This window comes from Marmota monax, unplaced genomic scaffold (genome assembly GCF_021218885.2).
Source record: "Marmota monax isolate L192 unplaced genomic scaffold, Marmota_monax_Labrador192_F-V1.1 WCK01_AAM20220418_F8-fsc00068, whole genome shotgun sequence".
NCBI classification, from domain to species: domain Eukaryota; kingdom Metazoa; phylum Chordata; class Mammalia; order Rodentia; family Sciuridae; genus Marmota; species Marmota monax.
In genome coordinates this window covers 2,801,170-2,816,969 of record NW_026692352.1, presented here as the reverse complement: position 1 = coordinate 2,816,969, position 15,800 = coordinate 2,801,170, and the positions used below count along the sequence as shown (strand labels likewise).

At 41.3% G+C, this 15,800-nt stretch overlaps 1 protein-coding gene and 1 pseudogene across 7 annotated transcripts in view; both read left to right on the top strand.

The window, feature by feature from the left end:
• Numa1 (nuclear mitotic apparatus protein 1) overlaps nucleotides 1-15,800 on the top strand; it is an 80,123-nt gene that overhangs the window by 45,979 nt on the left and 18,344 nt on the right. For all 7 annotated transcript variants that reach the window (XM_046441832.2, XM_046441833.2, XM_046441830.2 and 4 more), the window contains exons 3-7: nucleotides 7,292-7,377; nucleotides 12,081-12,160; nucleotides 13,650-13,732; nucleotides 14,318-14,398; nucleotides 15,236-15,323. In XM_046441832.2, coding sequence (XP_046297788.1) covers nucleotides 7,292-7,377; nucleotides 12,081-12,160; nucleotides 13,650-13,732; nucleotides 14,318-14,398; nucleotides 15,236-15,323 — 418 coding nt within the window. The remainder of the gene's footprint in view (nucleotides 1-7,291; nucleotides 7,378-12,080; nucleotides 12,161-13,649; nucleotides 13,733-14,317; nucleotides 14,399-15,235; nucleotides 15,324-15,800) is intronic.
• Nucleotides 3-7,377, top strand: LOC131424101 (proteasome subunit alpha type-6-like; annotated as a pseudogene).

Genomic DNA, 15,800 nt, shown 5'->3' with positions numbered 1-15,800 from the left:
TTCTTTTGTCTGTTGTACTTCTCTGGGAAGCTACCTAGGGGCAGAAGAGGAGTCTTCTAGGAGCCAGGTCTGTGTAAAATCTCAGTTCAATATGAAGTAAATACAACTTTCCTTTGCCTTTCCCCTTAGATTTAAAATTTTTTATTTTATTTATTATTTTTATTTTTTGTGGTGCTGGGGATGGAACCGAGGGCCTTGTGCATGCAAGGCAAGCACTCTACCAACCAGCTATATCCCCAGGCCTATTTGTTTTATTTTTTTTGACAGTGCTGGGGATAGAACTTGGGGCCTCGTGCATGTGAGGCAAGCACTCTGCCACCGAGTTTACATTCCCTGCCCTCACTTTGGTTTTTAAACTTCTTATTTCTAAAGATGTTGCCGCTGACAGTGATTCATGCCTCTACTTTTTTGGCTTAGCAGAGGCTTCTCTAAAGCGTATATTCTCTTTGGTCATAAAAAGGGTGGCCACAGGACAGCGTAGAAATCATCTTCATCTGTTTTCTCTATCTATCTATCTATCTATCTATCTATCTATCGAGCCCAGGGCACCTGAGCACTGAGCCCCATCTCAGCCCTTTTTATTTTTTTGTTTTGAGATAGGGTCTCGCTCAGTTGCTTAGGGCCTCACTAAATTTCTGAGGCTGGCCTTGAACTTGTGGTCTTCCTGCCTCAGCTTCCCACAGTTGCTGGGATTACAGGAGTACGTCACTGTGCCCGGCTGTCTGTACACTTTTTTTGACTGAAGAGTTGACTGTGAACTTTAGTGACCAACGTTGGCAGAAACTTTGATCTTCAAAGGCCTTTAATCTTCCGACAAGGTTCTCCTTCTTTTTGCTATGTTTCTGTCGACTTCCATTTTCCTTCTGCTGCCTTATTGATCACTTCACCAAAATTCTTCTACTATGTCTTTCATACATTTTCCTCCCGAGACAATGGCAGATGAGAAAGTACTACCAAGTATTGAGCTTTTAAAGTTACAAACAGAAGAGGCTATGGAGTGTGGTAATTGTGAGCATGAGCCTTGGAATCAGTCTGGCTTTAGAATCACAGCTGTGGTCCCTGTGTGACTGAGGGCAAGGTAGCCTCTTAGCATTTCATTTTTAAAGTATGAGATGGGGTTAATAATACCTCATGAGATTATTATGAGGATAATGACATAATGTGTGTAAAAAAAATTTTAGTACACATACACAAAATCATTTAGCATAGTATCTCAATGAATAATGGTTTTGATATTTAAGATATTGTGGAGCATGCTAGTTGGCACTTTTCCTTTTTGTTCAGTACTGGGGTTCAACAAATTTGGGGGATGGGGTAAGGTGCTAGGGATTGGACCCAGAGCCTTGGGCTTGCTAGGCAAACACTCTACCACTGAACTACATTCCCAACCCTTCAGTAACTTTTTTTTTTTTTTTAATTAGAGAATATTTTAAAGAAATGACTTATTAGACAGTTGTCTTTAATTACATCAAAACTCTAATCAGGAAATATTTTTAGTATATAGAATGTACATTCATAGTCTTCAGTTTTTGAAATGGATGATTGTTCAGTTGTAGTTTAAATTGGTATATTGCATTTAATTGGTTTTTGCCTGTATCAGAAACATTGACTTCCTTCTACTCTCTTCCCCTCCCACAAAAAACTGACTGGGTTATTGGGACAATGAGCCACATCTCTGTTTAGAGGTTTAACTATGAAAGTTGGGAGTTCCTTTAGCCACATTATCTTTAAAAAAAAAAAAAAAAAAGAGAGAGAGAGAGAGAATTTTTTTTTTAATATTTATTTTTTAGTTTTTTGGCGGACACAACATCTTTGCTTGTATGTGGTGCTGAGGATCGAACCCGGGCCGCACACATGCCAGGCGAGCGCGCTACTGCTTGAGCCACATCCCCAGCCCACATTATCTTTTTTAAAATTAAGTATATGTGCAGTGCTAAAAATCTAACTCAGTGCCACACACATGCTAGGCAAGTACTCTACCACTGAGCTATAACTCCAGTCCTTGTTTTATCTTGATTGATTTATCTTTTTATTTGTTTAGATTCCAGGCTTCTTTTTACTGTGAACACTACCATCACAGAGAATAACATGACTAGGTGTTTTTCTTGGTAATGGGGATTGAACCCAGGGATGCTTAACCACTTAGCCATATCCCCAGCCCTTTTTTATATTTTATTAGAGACGGGATCTCACTGAGTTGCTTAGTTCTTAGCTGAGTTGCTGAGGCTGGCTTTGAACTCGTGATCCTCCTGCCTCTGCCTCCTGAGCCACTGGAATTACAGTAATTCACCACCGTGTCCAGCTGACTAGTCTTATTTAATAACAAATAACTTGCCTCAAAATCCATAATGCAGTGGCACATGCCTGTAATCCTAGTGACAGGAGGCTAAGGCAGGAGGATCACAAGTTCAAGGCCAGCCTTAGCAATGTGGCAAGACCCTAAACAACTTAGTAAGATGCTGCCCCCTCTCCTAAAAAAGGTAGGGGGTGGGGGGAACTAGGGATGTAGCTTAGCAGTAAAGTTCCCCTGGGTTCAACCCCTAGTATATATATATAAAAAGCCATAATGAATATTCATTAAAATATTAAAGTGTAATTAAATAGAATTTTCAATTTAAACAAAAAGTTATGCAACTAAAATGAATTTTGTGAAACTAGCAGGGTGCAATGTGACTTACATGAGCGAGGAGAATGGCATAGAATATTTACATACGGGGGAGGGGGTACTGGGATTGTGGCTCAGTGGTAGAGCCCTTGGCTAGCATGAATGAGGCACTGGGTTTGATTCTCAGCACCACATATAAATAAATAAAATAAAGGTCCATTGATAACTAAAAAATATTTTTAAAAAATGTACACATACATAAAAGTAAAGATTAAAATTCCAAGTTAAAAAAAAAAAAAAAAAAAATGTACACATACAAATAAAGATGTTGTGTCCGCCGAAAACTAAAAAATAAATATTAAATTCTCTCTCTCTTTTAAAAAAAATGTACACATACACATAATAATTATAGGTGTGGTTTAAAAAAAATTACTAATGGGAAAAAATTCATCAAGGGCTGGGGATATAGCATGCAGAAAGCCTTGGGTTCCATCCTTTGTACTGAATCCTGAAAATGCTAAAAATGCATGTATTACAATACTCATATGAGGGGCTGGGGTTGTGGCTCAGCAGTAGAGTGCTCGCCTAGCATGTGGGAGGCACTGGGTTTGATCCTCAGTACCACATAAAAATAAGTAAATAAAAATAAAGTTATTGTGTCCAACTACAACTAAAAAATATTTTTAAAAATATAGTATGAATGGGAGGGTTTTTTTTTGTTGTTGTTGTCTTATAAATTTTTGGTAACAATTTATTTTACTTAAAGTGTAGCTTGAAATTACTCTGTAAATGGCAAGTAGTAGCGAATAAACTACTGCAGGGATTTTTTTTTTTTTTTTTGGTACTGGGGATTGAACCCAGGGGATCTTTACCACAGAGTTACATGCCCAGCCCTTTTTATTTTTTATTTTTGAAGCAGAGTCTTGCTAAGTGACTGAGGCTGGCCACAAACTTGAGATCCTTCTACCTCAGTCTCCCCAGTCACTGGAAATACAGATGTGTGCCACCATACCTAGCTATGCAGGCAGTTTTGAGATTTGACAATCTTAAGCAATCTGCAGACCTTATAGGCAGGTCTTGGTTTGTCCAGGGAGTTCCATCTGTTTACACCTTTACTAGAAATGGGAGAGCTCCTCTATTTCCTTGCCTTTAAATGATTCTCTCTTGAGAGCAAAGTAATTCACAGGAAGAAAAAAAATACTTTTATATTCATAAAAGAAACTGTTGCTGGATTGTTACTTAATTGGTGTAAGCAATGAATCTAGATTACTTAAGTGACTTTAGATCAGCTAATTGGTAGGATTTTTGGTTGTTAGTGAACAAATATTCATAGGCCTTGAATGTTTTACTTAGATTGCAGGGATTAAAAGGAGATGGAGGACTGTAACTTCCCGAGGGGTTTGTACACCTGGTGCTGGGGCCTTGGGGCCCCAAGAATAGTGAGAGCACCAACATATCCTGTAGTTCCAGCGCTGGTTTTGACTGCCACATTACTATTTGTTTTCGCCTGAGGGCTGGCTTTACCAAGTAGAATATGCTTTTAAGGCTATAAACTATGATGGTCTTACATCAGTAGCTGTCAGAGGGAAAGACTGTGCAGTAATTGTCACATAGGAGAAAGTACCTGACAAATTATTGGATTCCAGCACACTTATTCAAGATAAATGAAAACATTGGCTATGTGATGACTGGAATGACAGCTGACAGCATATTGCAGGTACAGAGGACATGCTATGAGGCAGCTAATTGGAAATACAAGTATGGCTGTGAGATTCCTGTGGACGTGCTATGTAAAAGAATTGCTGATATTTCTCAGGTCTACACACAGAATGCTGAAATGAAGCCACTTGGTTGTTGTATGATTTTAATTGTTATAGGTGAAGAATAAGTCCCTCAGGTCTACAAGTGTGATCCTGCAGGTTACTACTGTGGATTTAAAGCCACTTCAGCAGGAGTTAAACAAACTGAGTCAACCAGTTTCCTTGAGAAAAAAAAAAAAAAAGTGAAGAAATTTGATTGGACATTTGAACAGATAGTAGAAATTGCAATTACATGCCTGAATACTGTTCCATCAATTGATTTCAAACCTTCAGAAATACTAGTTGGAGTAGTTACAGTTGAAAATCCTAAATGTAGGATTCTTACAGAAGCAGAGATAGACCAGACATTAGCAGAGAGAGACCAGACATTGTCATTAGTTTACCAAATCCATGATGCCACTTGCCTGTGTGTTTGGTAACAACAAACCAACATTACAGAGGGACTGGATTTAAAAAGGAACCTCTTCCACTCCTATGACTGAAGTGGTTAGGACTCTGAATAAATAAAAACAGTGCTTTTGGGGGAAAAGAAAAAAGGAGATGGGGGACTGGGGTTGTAGCTCAGTGGTACTGGGTTTGATCCTTTGATCCTCAGCACCACATGAAAAAAAAAAATAAAGGTATTGTATCCATCTACAACTAAAAATATTTTTTAAAAAAGAAAAGAAAAAAAAGATGGGTTTTGGGTGCTTAAGTCTGCTTATTTTCACCTGGTTAAAAGGGATCTTATCCTGAAGTTTTCAGAGTCTTCCTTAAAAAAACATAAACTAATCTGTCCTGACCAATTAGATGGAGCTTTTTTCAAATGATAGTATAAATATAATGTCTTTTAAGACTTCAATGAGAGGTCATGTTTTTATATTCCACACTTAAAAAAAAAACCAAAACAAGGGGCTGGGGTTGTATAAATACAAAATAAATAAATAATAAATACAAAAATAAAATGAAGTTATAAAAGAATGAATGAAAGGAGAGTTAAGGGGCTGGGGATGTGGCTCAAGCGGTAGCGTGCTCACCTGGCATGCACGAGGTGCTGGGTTCGATCCTCAGCACCACATACAAATAAAATAAAGATGTTGTGTCCACTGAAAACTGAAAAATAAATATTTAAAAAAAAAAAAAAAAGGAGAGTTAAAAAAAAAAAAAACAGGGCTGGGGATATAGCTCAGCTGGTAGAGTGCTTCCCTCTTGTGCACAAGGCCCTGGGTTCAATCCTCAGCACCACAAAAAAAAACAAAACACTAACTTTTTAGCCTATTTTAATTTGGATCCCATCTAAAAGTCAGTTTGTTGTTGTTGTTTGGTTTTGTTTTTGTAGTACTAGGGATCAAACCCAGGGGCCTCGATATGCTAGTTAAGTGCTTTGACGCTGAGCACATCCCTAGCCCTTCTTATTTTGAGATAGGATCTCATTAAGTTGACCAGACTGGCCTTGAACTTGTGATCCTTTTGCCTGGGACTCTAAAGTAGCTAGGATTGGAGACAGACATGAGCCATCACACCTAGCTTTTACATGGACATGGTTTTTTTTTTAATATTTATTTTTTAGTTTTAAAAACAATACCTTTATTTTGTTTATTTCTTTTTATGTGGTTGCTGAGGATAAAACCCAAGGCCTCGCATGTGCTAGGTGAGTGCTCTACTGCTGAGCCACATCCCCAGCCTTACCTGGACAGATTCTAGTTGTTTGCACATAACCATTTGCTGAAAATAACTGTGTTTTTTAGGCTTGTGTGCGCTGGCTGTCTTCCCCAGCCCTTTGTGCTGCATATGCAATTAATTCACTTAATTAGCCAACCTTCCTATGGTAATGCAAAAATAAACTTCAACCCAGGCTCCTTCTGAACTTGAGTACCTATGGAATTCATGCATAGGTTTTCCTGTAGAAGTTGACTTCTACAGGACCTCTGGTGAGATTTCTAGTGGTAAAGTGATTTATTTGGATGTCTGAAGCCATAAATGGGAACAGGCAGTTGAAGCAGAATTGAGAAGGTTTGTCTTTGGAGTTCCTAATTATTTTTCTTCCCCCCTTAAAAAAAAATTTTTTTTTTTTTTATTGTTTTCACAATTGTTTCTCTCTATTTCTCTTATGCAAAGTTTTATGTCTGGAAAGAAATTTTAAAATGCATTAATAAGATCTTATATCCTTGGGGGAGTATAAAACATTTAAGTTTTGAACAAATGTTACAAACTTCAAGAGCTACAAAGAGCTGTCATAAAAATTCAAGAGAGAGAGTTGTAATACAAACAGTCAATAGATACAGAGTTCCAATGTAAACATGTAGGAGATACAAGGGGCTATATTGTAAAAAGCCTTTCTGTTTCCTACCTCAGGCTCTCTGCCATCAAGTCTTTCTCTCTGGAGGCAGTAGTGATACCACTTTCTTGTGAATTCTTTCATAGCCATTTTATGCTGTTATTTAGGTATGCCCTGGTGCCAGGACATCCTATGAGAGCACAGGTTCTATTAAAGCCTAGGAAAGGCCTCTAGTGGTAGAACTCAGGGGGTTGTGACTGGGGTACATTTACTGGGTGGATGGGCACAACAGCATTCCTTTGCTGAAATTAAAAACCCTGAAGTTAGGGCTGGGATCGTGTCCTAGTAGTACAAAGCTTGCCTAGCACGTGCGAGGCCCTGGGTTCGATCCTCAGCACCACATAAAAATAAGTGAATGGAATAAAGGAATTGTGTCCAATTACAACTAAAAAAAAAAAAAAGCCTGAAGTTATCTGTGCCTTCATTCCTATAGGCTACCACAGTAGGCACTCTCAGTAAGTAGGGAGGACCAGCATTTGGAAAAGGAGCAAATATGGTTCTGGCATTTCTAATGGTCTCATTCTAAAGGCTCTTTCCTTTGGCTCACAGGTGAATAGTCTGCATGTGGCTGACCCCGTGGAGGCCGTGCCTCAGCTCCAGGACTGCAGCATATTCATCAAGATCATTAACAACATGTGAGTATGCACTACCCCCTTCTCTAGTGAATCTGGGGAAACTGATTGCCCAGGTGGAGTCTCCATTCGTTTGCTTGACAAGCTGTGACCAGAAAGCAGGGATGGTACTGGGTGGGCCCAGAGGCTGGCATAACTTGACCTTCTCTTCCAGCCATTGGGCCTCTCAGTGGGAGAGGGTTAGTCTTGTTTCATCCAGAGACTCCCATTTTTGCACAGAAGGGCCTTTAAGAGCCCACCTGAGAGCTGCCCATTCTCATGTCTCAAAAGGAATCTTATGTAATCCTCTTTTCTTGACTCATTATGTCCTCTCACAATCCCTTTTTGCAATTTCCAGGGCCAGGAATAGGAAAGCGGAAGCTGTTACTTCAGGGAGTTAGTGTAATATGGATATGCCCCTTCCTAAACCATTCTAACATTTCTGGGGGTTTTATCTGCTCCATTAACTGGTTTGGGAGGTTGATTAGCATTGGAGAGGCTTAGTTTTGCCTTATAGCTAGGATTCTGGTTCAGCCCTTCTGTTTTATATCTGTTTTCTTTCAACATCAGTTATCTGTGGAAATCAAGGATGTGGGGCCTTCTCTTCATGTCATACCTCTCAGGGACCACACAGTCAAGCTGTAAACATGTTTTATTAAGCTCATATACTTTGTTCTTAACTCTCAAGAATTACAGAGGGCAAAGCTAACCTTTCCTCATTTCTTTGACCCATAGGGAAAACTAGAAGCCACCCATAAAATAAGGAATTGGGGAGATTGTGATGGAGGGGACTCCCCCATTTCTTTGTTTGTTTAAGCTCAGCAGAACATGAACCCCAGGCTAAGGATAGACTGAAGTGTTGAGGGTGTTTGTGGGCTGCACATGGCAATTAGGAACTGATGTCAGGCAGTCATCTCTCTGAAGCAGTTGACCACCCATTCATAGGAAGCAGCTCATTGACAGGGGAAAGAAGGTAGAACTGAGCTTATCAAAGGCAGGGACTGTCTCATTCATCTCCCCACCTAGCTTAGGACAGTACATTGGTTAGGTTTTAAGCAGTGTTTGAACAGATGATTAAGTGAAGATGGAGCTCGAATTCTTCATCAACAAAGTCCAGTGGGACCAAGCAGCTTAAGACAGATGAGTCCACTAGAGTGTTTTTTATAATGTCTTTTTTTTTTTTTTTTTGAAGTTGTAGTTGGACACAATACTTTTATTTATTTATTTATTTATTTATTTATTTATTTATTTATTTATTTATTTATTCTTATGTGGTGTTGAGGATCGAACCCAGGGCCTCACATGTGGTGCTAGGTGAATGCTGTACTGCTGACCCACAACCCCAACCCATAATGTCTTTTGAAATGTCTGGTGATAGTAGGCTGTCTTACAGAATTTTTAAAACTTTATACATCTCTGACCAACACCTGCCTTCCTGCCTCTGAAAGAAGTCACTGTTCTTATTGTGGTCCAAATGCTGACATATTCACTTCTTACCCCGATAGAACATCTCAGCATCATCTTGGATTCCCTCTCTTTCTTTGGCATTGATTTCTAATGGGTTAGCATCCTCTTCATCTGTCTTTTAGAAGACTTTTTGCATCCCTTCCTCTGCCTCATTCTGGAAACCATCTTCTCATTCCAATCCATTCCTATATATGTGATCTAAGGAATCTTTCTCATATCCTGCTTTCATTGTGACACTTCAGCTAGTAGGTGGAAATTAAAACCTTTAGCTCAGTGGTCAAGATCATTCATTAAGCTGAGCGTGGTGTCATGTACCTGTAGTTCCAGCAGATTGGGAGGCTAAGGCAGAAGGATCACCTGAGCCCAGGAGGTGGAGGCCATCCAGGGCAAGGTAGCAAGGCACACACACACACATATTCTCTCTCTCACACACACACACCCCTACCTTCCATCAGGGGGTAGTTTCCTCTCACTAGTCTTGTTTTTGGCTTACTTCTCTCTCTCCATCCCATCCCATGATTTTAATCCTGTAGAAATTCTTAAATTCTCCATTTTGTTAATTGAATCATCATGGTCCCGCATTAACTTGTTGCTCTGTTCCTCCTGGTGCCTATAAACTGATAACTAGATCTTAGTTTGATCAATTTAAAATTTTTGTTTTGCAAGGATACTTCATAGGCGAGGTTGTGTATCATCTATAAATCAACAATTTCCAACTCTTAACAAAAATCATTCTTTTGTAAATCCTAATGAAATGATAGATCCAGTGGTGTCATCAGTGGCTGGTAAGCCCACTATATCCCAGCCCTTTTTTATTTTTAATTTTGAGACAGGGTCTCATTGAATTGCCTTGGGCCTTGCTAAATTGCTGGGGCTGGTCTCAAATTTGCAATCCTCCTGCCTCAGGCTCCTAAGTTGCTGTGATTATAGGTGTATGCCATCATTCCTGCCTGGCTATTGTATTTTTTTGGGGGGTGGGGGGTACTAGGGATAGAACTCTGGCACTCACCCACTGAACCATGTCCCCAGCCCTGTTTTGTATTTTATTTAGAGAAATGGTCTCACTGAGTTACTTAGTACCTCACTTTTGCTAAGGCTGGCTTCAAACTCGTGATCCTCCTGCTTCAGCCTCCCGAGCTGCTGGGATTATAGGTGTGCATCACTGTGTCCAGCTGTCTATTTCATTTATGATACTGATTCTGAGACTAATTCAGAATCCTTGTTCTCAGGGGAAGGCAGTGGAGGATAGCAGGGTTGGTGGGCAGATAGAAGCTGTGGGAATTGAACAGGGGTGGGTCCCTTGGCTACTTGGCTATCTCTGTGGGAAACTACATTGGCATCAAATCTTCTGACAATGTTGTTTTTTTTTTTTTTTTTGTTACTGTTGTTGTTGTTGTTCTTGTGCATTTGAACAGCCTAAAGCAAAAAGATGTCCCACATCCTTGACAGCTTTAATAGCAAAATTGATGGGAGGTATTTTGCCAGCAAACCCAAAGCCCTGATGTTTGTCTTACTGATATTGACCTCTGCTCTTCCCAGTAGAAAGCATGTCAAGTCAGCCCATAAGCACTGAGCACTTGTTGGTCTCTTCTTATTCTCAGCTGGCATACTGAAGTGGTGTGATTGTGATCTGAGTGCTATAGGAATACCTGAGAAGGGTAATGTAGGTGTGACTAGCTGTAGTTCTGGATGACTTTCTGACAGATGAGATGAACACAGTTATAAAGGAAGGGATAGGAACTGGCGTTGTGGCTCAGTGGTAGAGCACTTGCCTAGCATTCCTGAGGCACTGAGGTCGATCCTCGGCACCACATAAAAATAAATAAAGATATTGTGTCCATCTACAACTAAAAAAAATGATTTAAAAAAAAAATAAAGGGATGGATTTTTCTAGGACTACCATTTTTTTTTTTTTTGGTAGTGCTGGGGATTCAACCCAGGGCCTTTGCATGCAAGGCAAGCACTCTACCAACTGAGCTATATCCCCAGCCCCAGGACTACCATTTTGTAAAGCATGTTCTGGGTAACTTTACTTACACCAGGGGCTTAGTATGAAAACAGGTTTGTGGTCAAACAGGTTTAGGAAATAAAATATATTATATCCTCTTCTTTTAGAAAGTGTTCAATTTGGCTTAACCCAGTATTTTTTAAAATATTTAACCAAGAACCTTCTTTTTATTATATTTAATGGAATTCATGAGGTAAATAATATTTTACACTAAGGCAAGGAGTCCTTACATTCCAGCAGTGGATGGGCAGGAAAGATGGCTCATTTAGGAGTTGGTGAGGTTAGCACTTCCTCAGGAGCTTAAGTCTGTAATATCTGAGTCCCTAATCTCATACCAGCCATCTAGAATGCCTCTTGTAAGGCTCCACTTGGAAGAAACCTTGGCAATCACATGGGAGATGGGAGGAGGTCATTCATGGTCTTGCCTTGGGTGTTCTTTGTGCTTTGTGGGATATCTCTGGCAAGAGAAGGTTCTAGGGCCTACCCTGCCTTCCAGAAAGTTGGTTGAGATGTGAGGGTTCAGATTCAGAAAGTCAGTATCTCCAGCTGTAGCCTAGATAGAAAAGGCAGCTTTCTACCTTGAGTGTGATTTCACCTATTTCAGAGGTAAAGTGACAGTCGCCTCTGAAAATGAACCAGCAGCTTGAGCCAGCACCCAAGGCTGGGGGCCCTAGCTGTGTGACAGCGCCCCCTGCTGCCTCTATCCTCTCACTTCTCTCTTTGCACTTTGCCTTTACATAATTCAACAAGGCCTGGCAATCAAGAATGATTGCCCAGGCCCCTCTGGGAGTTGCTGGCCATCTCAGCCTTCGGCCTCGAATGTGAACTTTGCCCAGTTACTTCAGAGCCTCGCTCCCTACTATTCCTTTAGTTCTGGGCCCTGTTTTCCCTTCCCATGGGCCTTTTATGTTTTCCAGGTTTCCTGATATTTTAGAGTTGAGCCACTATAGAATATTTAATATAACTTCCTGTCCATTTGTACCTCTTTCACCTCTTCATGACCCCGCTTCCTACAGAACTTTTTCATATAAGCACATGGTGGCAAAATGCCACCTTTTTCAGGAGCATTCCATGCCTCTAATTCCCCACTTCTCCCCTACCACACAATGTTGTTCTCACCTGCCTCCAGGATCTGATTTGGTTCTCTTCCAGATCCAGTATAAACCAAGCCCTGAAGAGAAGGGAGGTAGTGTATAATGGAGGAGGCAAAGATCATTGAGTTCTCTGGTTCTAATACTTGCTCTTTTTCTAGCCACAACACTGAAGAGGGGCAGCAAATCCTAAAGCAGCCGGTTCCAGAGAGACTGAACTTTGTGTGCAGTTTTCTACAGAGTAAGTGCCTTTCTTATCTAGCTTGGCAGCTCCAGATCCCAGGACTTGGGAGTCCAAAGGAACCAGTTATGGTTATCTGGAGTCAAAAGGTTCAGAGTTCTCTGCTCTAACACAAGAGTTGAATTCAGCTGGGTTAGTTTCCACAGGTCTTGAGATGTCTCCTCCAGTTGGTGTAAGAACCATGTCTCTTAAGTCCCAGGGTCCACCCCCGATCCAAATAGAGCAGAGGGTTACTTTTTTTTTTTGGTACTGGGGATTGAACCCAGGGATACTTAACCACTGACCCCGATCCCCAGCCCTTTTTAATATTTTATTTAGAGACAGGCCTCACTGAGTTGCTTAGGGCCTTGCAAAGTTGCTGAGGCAGGTCTTGAACTCCTCTTACCTCAGCCTCCCGAGCTATTGGGATTACAGGTGTGTGTCACCGTTCTTGGCTGAGGATCACTTTTTGGCACTCATCACCTTGGGCACCTTTTCCCTGACTTTGAGAAGAGAGAAGAGGGAAGGATCATGTTACCCTCTAAGAAAAGCCATTTTTATTAGGTAATTGCTTGGGTGATTGGTGTAGGAGCAAAGGTCAATTTAGGTTGAGATCTTGGCTCTGCTCACTGCCTTTTTCCTTTCTGGACATGGGTTCCTTGTATGTAGTATGAAGAAAAGGATAATTGCTCATCAGGTTGATAGGAAGATTAAATAAGGACACACATTCAAACTCTAGGACAGTGCTTGTTGGCTCCCCTCCCTGGTCCAGCCTTGGACTACAGAGTTGTTATCTTTGATATGGGTAGCTGTCTCCCATCTCTACCTCAAGAGAATGGTAGGGAAGGTGAGAATTTTTCTAGATATAAAGCAAGGTATTAAGCTGGGAATGGTGCACATGCCTTTAATCCCAGCTACTTCAGAGGCTGAGGCAGGAGGATGGAAAATTTGAGGATTGTCTTGGCAATTTAGCATGACCCCGTCTCCAAACAAAAAAAGAAAGGGCTAGGGATTTAGCTTAGTGGTAGAACACCCCTGAGTTCAGTCCCCAGTACTGCAAAAAATTAAAAAACAAAACAAACAAACAAACAAAATCCCCCAAGGTATTAATAATTGAGCCTAGACTTTCTGCAGCATAGGAGTCAGGTGTCGCCAGTCACTCTACTCTGACTCAGCTGCAGGCTGCTTCTGTGGCCTTAGTTGCAACAGGATTCTGACATGACCTGACTCCTTCTGTGGTGCTAAGCATGAGTTGTAAGTAGGCAGGTGAGTGTGGTGTCCTGACACAGTGGCTGTGAATCCCCAGCGTGCTTTCTTCTTGCATTGTACCTGGAGTTCTGAGACTGACCTAGGATAGAGTTAACTTTAGATGGGAGTGTAAGGCAGGAAAGAGAGACATGGGAATAAGAAGTCCTGCATCTCATGTTCCCCTCAGATATCGTATTCCTACTTCTCAGACTCGGGAGTTTTTAGGAAATTCACTCTGTTTTCTATATTGTGGTCCCTGCAGAAAATCGAAAGCATCGCTCTTCGCCAGAATGCCAGGTGTCTGTGCAGAAGGTGATGGAGGGGTCAGAGCTGGAACTGGCCAAGGTACCCATGGAATACCAGACTCGGACAGGGGTAGTGGTGGTGCTGAGGGACCTGTAGGGCCTTCTTTTAACCCAAGGGGAAGTGGAAATAAAGGGGCTTTATTTCTGGGGCTCTTAAAAGTTGGAGGTAGGCCACATAGCCAACTGTCTGAGCCAGTTTCACCCAAGGATTCTAGGAGCCCAGATCTTCTGATAAAGAGGTTTACTAGACCAACACTGAGGGCTTCCATGGAGTTAAGTCCCACCTAGCAATTTTTCTTTTTAGCTCAGTCTGTTTCATTCCCTCTCCTATTTCCTTGTGCTAGCCTATGGAAGGTGCCTCAAGCTTTAAACTACACTTCCATGAGCCCAAAAATTTAGCATATAGTAGTCCTGGCACCCAGATTTTTATACAGTTTGCATTGAGTTCCTGGTAAAAGGAAAAAAGTGTCTTCTGGAGTTGTTAAGGATGGTGGCCTAGAACTACTAATTTTAGGAGTTTGGGAAGAGTCTCAGGTATAGCTGAGAGGCCCCATAATAGCCCTGAGCGGAAACACTGGGTAGAGAGATGGCCTTTCTCATTGACTGCCTCCTGTTTGGCTTTTAGATGACCATGCTACTGTTATACCACTCAACTATGAACTCCAAAAGCCCCCGGGACTGGGAACAATTTGAATATAGGATTCAGGTAAGCTCATGCACTCCACTAGCAGGCCTAACCTGAACTTCCCTCATCCCTTTCATTTCTCTTCAATCAGTACATATTTTTCTCTAAAAAATTTATGGTGGTTATAATGACAACCATTCATTATAGAAGATATTGAGAAGCACAAAGAGGGACATAATACTTGCCAATAATCTCATGCCCAAAGATAACTGCTAACTTTTTAATTTTATTTTTTGGTACCAGGGGCACTTTATTTTTTCATTTTGAGACAGGGTCTTGCTAAGTTGCTGAGGCTGGCCTTGAACTTGTGGTCCTCCTGCCTCAGCCTCCTGAGTTGCTGGATAATAGGCATGTTCCCACTGTGCTCAGCCAACTTGATAACTTTTTAAAGGATAGACTCCCAGGATTTTGTTTTTGCTTTTGTTTTCTTTTAATGTGCATATATGTAACTGTATGTGTGTTTCAACAATATGTTGCAATTATTGTGTGTGTGTAAAATTTATCTCATTCTTTCCTCCATTTGGATCATCTGAAAGAGGCTGACATGGTTATATGTAAAGCTTTCTGGCTGTATCACCTTCCCTGAAGTCAGTTAGGAAGTGAGGTTCATTAGGAACTCTTGACTCTAGATGTATCCTCAGGGGAGGCAGAAGGGGAAGGAAAAAGTGGGGTGAACATTTTTGTAACTGAGTGTCATAGACTAGGCCATGAGACTTCGGTCCTAGAGGACTAACACTGGAAGCCAGCAGGCTCCTGGGCTCAGGAGAACCTGGGACTAGCACTAGGGATGGAGCCCTGAGGCCCCCTCCAGAGGTCTCTTTAACACTTCAGTGATGTTCCTGTCCTCCTGTGTTGCAGGCTGAGTTAGCTGTGATCCTCAAGTTTATGCTAGACCATGAGGATGGCCTAAACCTCACTGAGGACCTAGAGAACTTCTTGGAGAAAGGTGAGTAGAGACACTTTTTTTTTTTTTTTTAATTTATTTTGGGAATACTGTGTATATTTTGGCCTTGCAAGCCAATATCTGTTATCAAGAGATCACATTTTTTTTTTTAAGAGCGAGAGAGAGAATTTTTTAATATTTATTTTTAGTTATCGGCGGACACAACATCTTTGTTTGTATGTGGTGCTGAGGATCGAACCCGGGCCGCACGCATGCCAGGCGAGCGCGCTACTGCTTGAGCCACATCCTCAGCCCAAGTAGAGACACTTCTGAGATTCCCCTCATCTCTGAGCAGGGACTGCTGGGATTCTGGTTGTGGACACGTGTGTGTTGGGTGGGGGACAGGTTGTTTCTGTCCCTGACACAGGAAACCCATTTGGTGCTTAAGAAGGGTATGTATAATGGAGCAGGTGGCTCCTGGGCCATGTTGCCATCATGTCAGTTTCTGCAGAGTTCCCTGCTGCCTCTTGGCAGTGGTTC